A 9,659-nucleotide genomic window follows, 5' to 3' on the forward strand; every position below is an offset into this window, starting at 1 on the left:
TTTACATGACGATCCCTAACAGTAGCCAAATTACAGTTATGAAGTAGCAACGGAAATAATTTTATGGTTGGGGGTCACCACAACATGAGGAACTGTATTAAAGGGTCGCGGCATTAGGAAGGTTGAGAACCACTGGACAAGGTTGGGGGGGGCGGTTAGAGATCCACCAAAGGACTTGTCTGCATGCATATTAGCATAACCAATGGACACAGACACTGGGGCAGTGGGGGCTTACCCTCGGGGGTAGGAGTGGTGACGGGAAGGGTTAATGGGGGCAGGGGGAGGAGACATATGTAAAACTTTAGACCAAAAGAAAAAATCAATCAATCAATAAATAAACAAGATGAAAAACCACCATTCTCCAGAGCATTATCCCAATCCGTTGAGATTCTGCTTCCAGCAATTGTTGACAGTTTGACTCAAATAAACTCACAAAAATTCTTTACAGGTTTGAATGTTTTTACGTTAACGCAATCCACAAGCACGAATTGAGAACCCACCTACTGTGTGCCAAGCACTGCTGAGTGTACAGCGGTGAGGTCAACATACAGGGTCCCTGCTCTGGTGGAAGTTAGAGGCCAACCAAGGAGACAGATACGAAACCAAAAAATAAAAATAAATTATACGCGCAGCCCGGCTGCATTGGCTCAGTGGGTGAGCGTCGACCTATGAACCAGGAGGTCACTGTTCAATTCCCGGTCAGGGCACACGCCCGGGTTGTGGGCTCAATCCCCAGTGTGGGGCGTGATGTTTCTATCTCTCTCTTCCTCTCCCTTCCTCTCTGAAGTCAATAAAGATATAGTAAAAGCAAACAAATAAACAAATTATACATGCGGAATTTCCAGAAGAGAGGTCTCTATCATCCACTTGCCAGCATCTCTCCTGGCCAGGCCCATCTGACTGAGGGCATGGGGTCATGACCTCTCCCCCTCAAGGTTGAGCACTCTGAGTCTCCCTCCCAGGTGTGTGGCTACGGAAGGGCAACTTAACTGTCAATTATCAACACAACTCTGAGCCTCCAGCCTTGAGGCGGCATCTTCATTTATTTTAAATATATTTTTATTGATTTCAGAGAAGAAAGGAGAGGGAGAGAGAGACAGAAACATCAATGATCAGAATCATGGAATGGCTGCCTCCTGCACGCCCCCTACTGGGGATCAAGCCTGCAACCCGGGCATGTGCCCTTGACCGGAATCGAACCTGGGACCCTTCAGTCCTCAGGCTGACGCTCTATCCACTGAGCCAAACCGGCTAGGGCTGGCATCTTCATTTATATTCAAATTAACCTGAGCCTCCACCGCACACTTTGAGAAAACAGATCTCAGCAATCACTTACCCCATCAGCCTCAGAACATCAGAAAAGCATGGGCCTCCCAGATTCTGAGAGCATCCTTTCCAATCTGCAGATCTTCAACTGACAGGTGAAAACTAGCTTTTTGTCCTTAAACATAAGGATCAGGCAATATCTACTCCTCTAATCAAGCTCTCAAAAACTATCTACTTTAGCCCTAGCCAGTTTGGCTCAGTGAATAGAGCGTCAGCCTGTAGACTGAAGGGTCCCGGACAACCACTAATCTACTTCCTGCCTCCATGGATTTGCTTATCCTGTATAATAAAGAGGTGATATGCAAATTGACTGTCACACCCTTGCACAAGATGGCCACCCCCATGTGGTCAAAGATGAGCACCACAAGAGGGCTGGCAGGGGAGGGCAGTTGTGGGCCATCAGGCTGGTAAGGGAGGGCAGTTGGGGATGACCGGGCCGGCAGGGGAGGGCAGTTGAAAGCGACCGGGCTGGCAGGGGAGGGCAGTTGTGGGTGAACAGGCTGGCAGGGGAGCAGTTAGGCATCAATCAAGCTGCTAGGGAAGTGGTTAGGGGGTGATCAGGCTGGCAGGCAGAAGAGGTTAGAGGCAATTAGGCAGGCAGGCAGGCAAGCAGTTGGGAGCCAGCAGTCCCGGATTGTGAGAGGGATGTCTGACTGTCGGTTTAGGCCTGAGGGGTCGCAGATTGGAGAGGGTACAGGCTGGGCTGAGGGAAACCCCCCCCCCTCCCAGTGCACGAATTTTGTGCACCAGGCCTCTAGTCTATAATAATAAAAGGGTAATATGCTAATTAGACTGGACGTCTTCTGGACGTCCTTCCTGACAAAGCCGGGGCCCGAGGGAAGCCAGCCCGGGTGCCAGGTGCCTGCGGGTGGCCAGAGGAGGGAAGCCTGGGTCCTGGGTGCCGGAGGGAAGCCAGTGCCAGTGTTGGCAGCTGGGGGAAGGAAGGCCTACTCTTGCATGAATTTTCATGCATCGGGCCTCTAGTCTATATTATAAAAGGCTAATATGCAAAGTGTCCCCTCGGGAGTTCCACCGGGAGAATGGGAGTTCAATCGCTCACTATGATGTGCACTGACCACCAGGGTGCAGCGCAGAACATGGCGGGCGACCAGCGGAGGTGGGGCGCTGAGGGAGCTAGGGAAGGAGGAGGCGGGGAGGCGGGGAGGCAGGGGGAACCTCGAGTTGGCGGCACATGGGTGGTTGCCAGCCAGGCCTAGGGACCTGACCCATGCATGGATTTCGTGCACTGGGCCTCTAGTCGTCATATAAATGTAATTATACAATATGTGGCCTTTTGCATCTGGCTTCCTTTACTTAGCATAATGTTTTCAAGTTTCATCCATACTGTAACATATATCATTTCTTCTTTTGGCTAAATAATATTGTGTTGTATGGATATGCCATATCCCTTTTAATTTGTTTTTTGACTCATCAGCTGATGGGCATTTGAGTGGTTTCCACTCTTTGGCTGTTATGAAGAACAATGCTGCCCTAGCCAGTTTGGCTCAGTGGATAGATCATTGGCCTGTGGACTGAAGGGTCCTGGGTTCAATTCCAGTCTAAGGGCACATGCTCAATCCCCAGTAGGGGGCGTGCAGGAGTCAACCGATCAATGATTCTCTCTCATCATTGATGTTTCTCTCTCTCTCTCCCTCTCCCTTCCTCTCTGAAATCAATAAAAATATATATGTTTTTAAATACTATATAATAAAAACCTAATATGCTAAGTGTCCAACCGTTCATTCAACCATTTGACCAATCGCTATGACACGCACAGACCACCAGGGGCACACGCTCCAACTGGTAGGTTAGCTTGCTGCTGGGGTCCAGCTGATCAGGACTGGGCAAGACTGGCTGGACACGCCCTGGAGCCCTCCCACGGTCCCTCCCCCTGCCACCGGCCGGACCCGATGGACCACGATCAGAACTGGGTGAGACGAGCCGGATGAATTCGTGCTCATGGATTAAAAGTAAAGCATTTTTGTTTTATATAAATAAGGTATTATATAAGTAAAGGAAAAAATGGATGAATCCGTGCACCAGGCCAGTTTCGGCCTGATCCCCGCAGGCCAGGCCGAGGGACCCCACGGGTGCACGATTGCACCGGGCCTCTAGCTTTAAATAATAATAATGATGCTGTGAACATTTGTGTACACGTTATTGTGTGGACATGTTTTCACTTCACTTGGGCACATACCTAGGAGTGGAATTGCTGGGTGGTGGGGTAACTGTAGTGTTCGACTTTTGGAAGAACCGCCTATTTTCTTAATCACTGATTCTCAAACATATTTGCAGATTGGCATTTCAGATTGCTGTTGAATGGTGCCCTCTGCTGGAATTTCTTGGTTATTGCGCTTGCCGTTGTACATTTCTCTTGACTCATGTCAGACCTAGGAAATGTTTGTGGAAATTCCCCTTGTGTACTATCCATGTCTTCCAGCTCCACTGCTAGCTGGAAAAAAAAAACATGTTTCTTGAGTGTTCTTTCTTTTAATATATTTTTATTGATTTCAAAGAGGAAGGGAGAGAGAGAGAAACATCAATGATGGTTGAGAATCATTGATCGGCTGCCTCCTGCACGCCCCCTACTGGGAATCGAACCTTGACCTCCTGGTTCATAGGTCAATGCTCAACCACTGAGCCATGCCGGCTGAGCTCTCGAGTGTTCTTAAGCCTGCTTCCTGGAGGTATGATATCTCATTGTGGTTTTTATTTGCATTCCCTGATAATTAGTGATATTGACCACCTTCTCATATACCTATTGGCTATTTGCTTATCTTCTTGGGAAATATATAGCCCTTGACAATTTTTTCCTTTACTTATATAACACCTTATTTATATAAAACAAAAATGCTTTACTTTTAACTTTAAACTTTATAAGACATTTTCATGAAAAAAATATATTTGCCATTCAAACACAAAATGTCCCTTTTAGACGAAGGGAAATAATTAGTACTATATAGTACATGGTACGTCTAGACCAGTGGTTCCCAACCTCGTGTTGGCCATGCCCCAGCTAAGGATCTCTAAAATCCTGATGCCCACCCCACCACCGGGACTTATCATTCTTATTATTCAAAAAGTGAGCTCCTATTCACGTGGAGGAAGCCTAAAAGGCCATGAATTTGGTCTAAACAAGCTTCCAAAGAACATGGCATCCATGAGAGAGAAAAATAAAAGAATGAAAGGACAGTGGAAGGACTGAGGAAGAAATCACTAAGAAATTGTTAAAAATAATAATAATAATAATATGAAGTGATATAAAAAATAGCAAATAAAGTTTTAAAACATAGAATAGAGAACTGAAATGCATAAATATCACAATATATATTTATATACTGTATATAAGGCCCCTAGAACCATAAAAAATGTTTAAAAATCACTTAATAATTCTTTAAAAATCAAATTGCCCCCCTGTGGGGCATGTGCCCATGTTGGGAACCACTGATCTAGACAAATATAGACATATACACAATAAGATTCATTTTAATGTTTAGTATTGTGACATGTTCTTCAGCCACCCTGTGCTAATTCATGCCAGACTCAAGAATTGTAATATGAAGATTAGTCCTGCCTGGAAAAGATATTTTGTTACGCAAAAATGTGTTGTATGCAAGCTATCAGAGGATTTGACGAGCTAATTGTTCATTTCTCTTCGCTAACCCTGTCTCCCACTCAGGTCTCCACGTTCCCAGCCCTCAGGATATCCACACTAGCAACAGAGCCATCCCCAAACCAGGATTTCATTGTTGGGGTGTAATTGTCCATTTGTTCTAGCAGTTCTTAAGAGAACTATGTTGAAATCTCCTCCTGTAATTGTAAATTTGTCTCTTCTCTTTTATTCCTGTCAATGTTTTGCTTTAAGTATTTTGAGGCAATGTGATTCATGTATACAAGTTAAGTATTTTATTTCCTTCTGGTGAATTGCCTCTTTTATTTTGTTCTTAATGTTTTTATTGATTTCAGCGAGAGGGAGAGGGGAGAGAGAGGAACATCGATGGGCTGCTTCCTGCTGGGGATCGAGCCTACAACCCAGGCAGAATTTCTCATCTGCGGCACTGTTGACATGCTGAGAGGAATCATTCTTTTATTGGGTTGGGCATTGGGGAGTGCTGTCCTGTGCACATCCTGGTAGGATGTTTAGCAGCATCCTTGTTCTCTGCCCACTAGATGCAATAGCATCCCCACCCCCAATCATGACCATCAAAAGTATCTCTAGAGCCCTAGCCGGTTTGGCTCAGTGGATAGAGTGTCGGCCTGCGGACCGAAGGGTCCCGGGTTCGATTCCAGTCAGGGGCACATGCCCAGGTTGCAGGCTTGATCCACAGTAGGGGGCGTGCAGGGGGCAGCCGATCAATGATTCTCTCTCATTGATGTTTCAATCTCTCTCTCCCTCTCCCTTCCTCTCTGAAATCAATAAAAATATACTTTAAAAGAAAAAATATCTCTAGAACAGCGGTTCTCAACCTGTGGATCGCGACCCCTTTGGGGGTCGAACGACCGTTTCACAGGGGTCGCCTAAGACCATCGGAAAACACATATATCATTACATATTGTTTTTGTGATTAATCACTATGCTTTAATTATGTTCAATTTGTAACAATGAAATTGGGGGTCACCACAACATGAGGAACTGTATTAAAGGTTCGCAGCATTAGGAAGGTTGAGAGCCACTGTGCTAGACATTGCCAAGACAGGGGGGCAAAAGCCTGCCTGGTTGAGAGCCACTCCTCTATAGGAATGCTTTGTGCCTTAAATTCTCTTTTGTCTGCCCTAGCTGGTTTGGCTCGAGCGTCAGCCTGCGGACTGAAGGGTCCTGGGTTCGATTCCAGTCAAGGGCATTTACCTCGGTTGCAGGCTCCCGACCCTGGTTGGAGGCACGCAGGAAGCAATCAATCGATACGTTTCTCTCACATCAATGTTTCTCTCTGTCTCTCCCTCTCCCTTCCACTCTATTATTATTATTATTATTATTATTATTATTATTGATTTCAGAGAGGAAGGAAGAGAGAAAGAGAGATAGACCCATCCATGATGAGAGAGAATCATTGATCGGCTGCCTCCTCCTCCTGCACTGCCCCCACTGGGAATCGAGCTCACAACCTGGGCATGTGCCTTGACCAGGAATCGAACTGTGACCTCCTGATTCATAGGTGGATGCTCAACCACTGAGCCACAGTGGCTGGGCCCTTCCACTCTCTTTAAAAATCAATTTTTAAAAAAATATCCTCGGGTGAGGATTTAAACACACACACACACACGATGCCTTTCATCTACCATAGTTTTTAAAAAATTCTATTAGTAAAGGCACTTTCTATCAGTCATTGCAAGTTTTTAAAAATCGTTTTACTTTCAACCTTTCAATACCCTTACTCGAGATATGCCTCTTGTAAACATAAGGTTGACTATCTTTTTAATCCAGACAGAGTCTTTTAGTTAGAACTGGAGTATGTGTTCCTTTTACCTTTAATGTGATCATTGATATGTTGGGGTTTGACGTGTGTGTGTGTGTGTGTGTGTGTGTGTGTGTGATTAACACCAAATTTTTCCGACTCCTTTTCCACAACTCTTTTCATTACATCAGTAAACCAACAAAGATAACAGTATCAACTGACATTTAATGAGCACTTACTATGTGCCAGGCACTGTTTCTAAGTGCTTTTTGGGTTTTTAAAATATATTTTTATTGATTTCAGAGAGGAAGGGAGAGGGATAGAAACATTGATGAGAGAGAATCATTGATCAGCTGCCTCCTGCACGCCCCATACCTAGGATTGAGCCTGTAATCCAGGCATATGCCCTGACCGGGAATCGAACCGTGATCTTGTGGTTCATAGGTCAACGCTCAACCACTGAGCTATGCTGGCTGGGCTCTAGGTGCTTTATATGTGTCATACATAATTTTGGGTAGAGGAATAGATTTGGGGCACTTGAAGCATCATGGAATGGGTGAATTGGTGAAAAAAGATTTGAAGGAACTGTGGGAGTTTTATTAAGAAGCTGAGTCAAGATATGAAAGGGGAAGGTGAAAACAGGACAGAGTCAACAAAATGTGTGGGTGTCTGTGAGAAGAAGACTGGCAAAAAAAAAAAAAATAGACCAGAATCAAGGGAAAAAGAAGTAATAACCTAAAGGGATTTGAGGATGTGGAAAGCAAATGTGATCCAAAGAAGTTGTAATTATCGTTATTGGTGAATGGAGTTCTTTCCAAGTTTCAGAAGTAAAATTAACGTGTGCTATTTTGACGCAACAAATAGATTAGCTTTTGGGGCCACACTGACTAAAACGAAATACATCAGGCTCTTTTCGTAGTCTCAGTGGTATCTCTAAGTAGTGGTTCCCAACATGGGGCACACACCCCAAGGGGGGCAACTTGATTTTTAAGGGGGGCAATATGAGAATGAATTCTTAACAGTGAATTTTTTGCATTTCTTATGGTTCCAGGGGCCTCATATAGTCTATAAATATATATGGTGACATATTTATGCATTTCAGTTCTCTATTCTAAGTTTTGAAACTTTATTTGCCATTTTTTCATATCACTTCATATTTTTTAATGATTTCTTAGTGATTTCTTCCTCAGTACTTCAGCTGTCCTTTCGTTCTTTTATTTTTCTCTCTCATGGATGCCATGTCCTTTGGATGCTTGTTTAGACCAAGTCAATGGCCTTTTAGGCTTCCTCGTGAATAGGAGCTCACTTTTTGAAGAATAAGAATTAAATGGGGGGAGTGGTGGCGGGGGGAGACACATCAGGATTTTCAAGATGCTTAGGTGGAGCATGGCCAAAGAAAGGTTGGGAACCACTGCTCTAAAGGGTTCCTTATTATTTGTTAAATATTTGAATAGAGCATTGTTCTGGAATAGCCCCAGGAACGCCCTTTGCATAAAATCGGAGGAACCAGTCTGAAAGCTCCGTCTGCCCCAAGAGCCACAGGGCACGGCTTCATTCCCAGCAAAACTGTGTAGACAAGGCGGTCTGCATCCAACCAGGCTGCAGGGATCAATGATCAGTCAGAGGGAGCCCAATAAGGGGACCCTATGTGCGAACGTTCTTTTTTTTTTTTTAATATGTTTTTATTGATTTTACAGAGAGGATGGGAGAGGGGAAGAGAGATAGAAACATCCATGAGAGAGAAACAGCGATCAGCTGCCTCCTGCACACCCACTACTGGGGATCCAGCCCGCAACCAAGGTACTTGACTTTGACTGGAATTGAACCCGGGACCCTACAGTCCAAGGGGGCCGATGCTCTATCCACTGAGCCAAACCAGCTAGGGCTGTGCTGGTGTTCTTAAGTGTCACTGGATAGGGCAGGAGAGGCAGGCAAATGACGTGTACTGAGCAGTCAGACCAGGCTCAAGGGAAAACCTCACGCCAAAGCTTAGGCTGCGAGAAATGTCCATATTCTCAAAATAACCAAACCCCAGCAGTTATCGGCTTTTGGCCTCTGTCTTCAACCACTCTACTGGTTCCTTCTCATTACAAGTTCACATTTCTCCAATCTTGAAAGACCAGCTAGCCCTAGCCAACTAGCCGGTTTGGCTCAGTGGATAGAGCATCGGCCTGGGGACTGAAAGGTCCCAGGTTCGATTCTGGTCAAGGGCATGTACCTTAGTCATGCACCTTAGCTGTGGGCACATCCCCAGTAGGAGATGTGCAGGAGGCAGCTGATCGATGTTTCTCTCTCATCGATGTTTCTAACTCTCTATCCCTCTCCCTTCCTCTCTGTAAAAAATTAATAAAATATAGTTTAAAAAAAAAAAAGAAAATCACCCGATCGAGTAGTAAGGAGACGCATTAATGGGCAATGCCAAGCATTACTAAGGACACAAACAATCCACAGGAAGTCTAGGGACTTGCAAGCCCCATCACTGGGAGTCCAGCATGAAGGCACACGAGCAGGGGCACACACACACACACACACACACACACACACACACACAGTCCTCCAGGGCCAGTGAGAAGGCAGACGATAGAAGAAACTTCGATAAAAAGGAGGGAGGGCAGGCAAACCTAGAAGAGAGGACCGACCCGAACAAGGAGCACTGTCCCTAGGGCCAGGCGAAGGCCACAGTGTCGGTTACCCCTCTGAGAGGTGGGCCTCGGGGTGCAAGAGGCGCCCTTCATCCACACGCAAAATCACCTCGTGCAAAAGGTTGCCAGGGTTGGTTGGCAACGAGTGACCCGCCAGAGTTCAGTCCCTTCCGCAAAACTACCGGCTCTGCATCCCGGGCCTGAGGACACACAGCCACGAGTGGGCTCTGGGGTCCCGCAGAGCCGAGTTCGAATCCCGCCTGTGCCCTCCGGGGCGGGTCCCACTGCCCGGTCAAGG

At 45.8% G+C, this 9,659-nt stretch overlaps 1 protein-coding gene across 1 annotated transcript in view; it reads left to right on the plus strand.

Moving 5' to 3' along the window:
- Positions 1-3,236: 3,236 nt before the first annotated feature.
- HDGFL3 (HDGF like 3) overlaps positions 3,237-9,659 on the plus strand; it is a 38,851-nt gene continuing 32,428 nt past the window's right edge. Inside the window, exon 1 of the mRNA XM_006107112.2 lies at positions 3,237-3,257. Within this exon, the coding sequence (XP_006107174.1) occupies positions 3,237-3,257 (21 nt within the window). The remainder of the gene's footprint in view (positions 3,258-9,659) is intronic.

This window comes from Myotis lucifugus, unplaced genomic scaffold (assembly GCF_000147115.1).
Source record: "Myotis lucifugus unplaced genomic scaffold, Myoluc2.0 scaffold_1017, whole genome shotgun sequence".
Classification (NCBI taxonomy): domain Eukaryota; kingdom Metazoa; phylum Chordata; class Mammalia; order Chiroptera; family Vespertilionidae; genus Myotis; species Myotis lucifugus.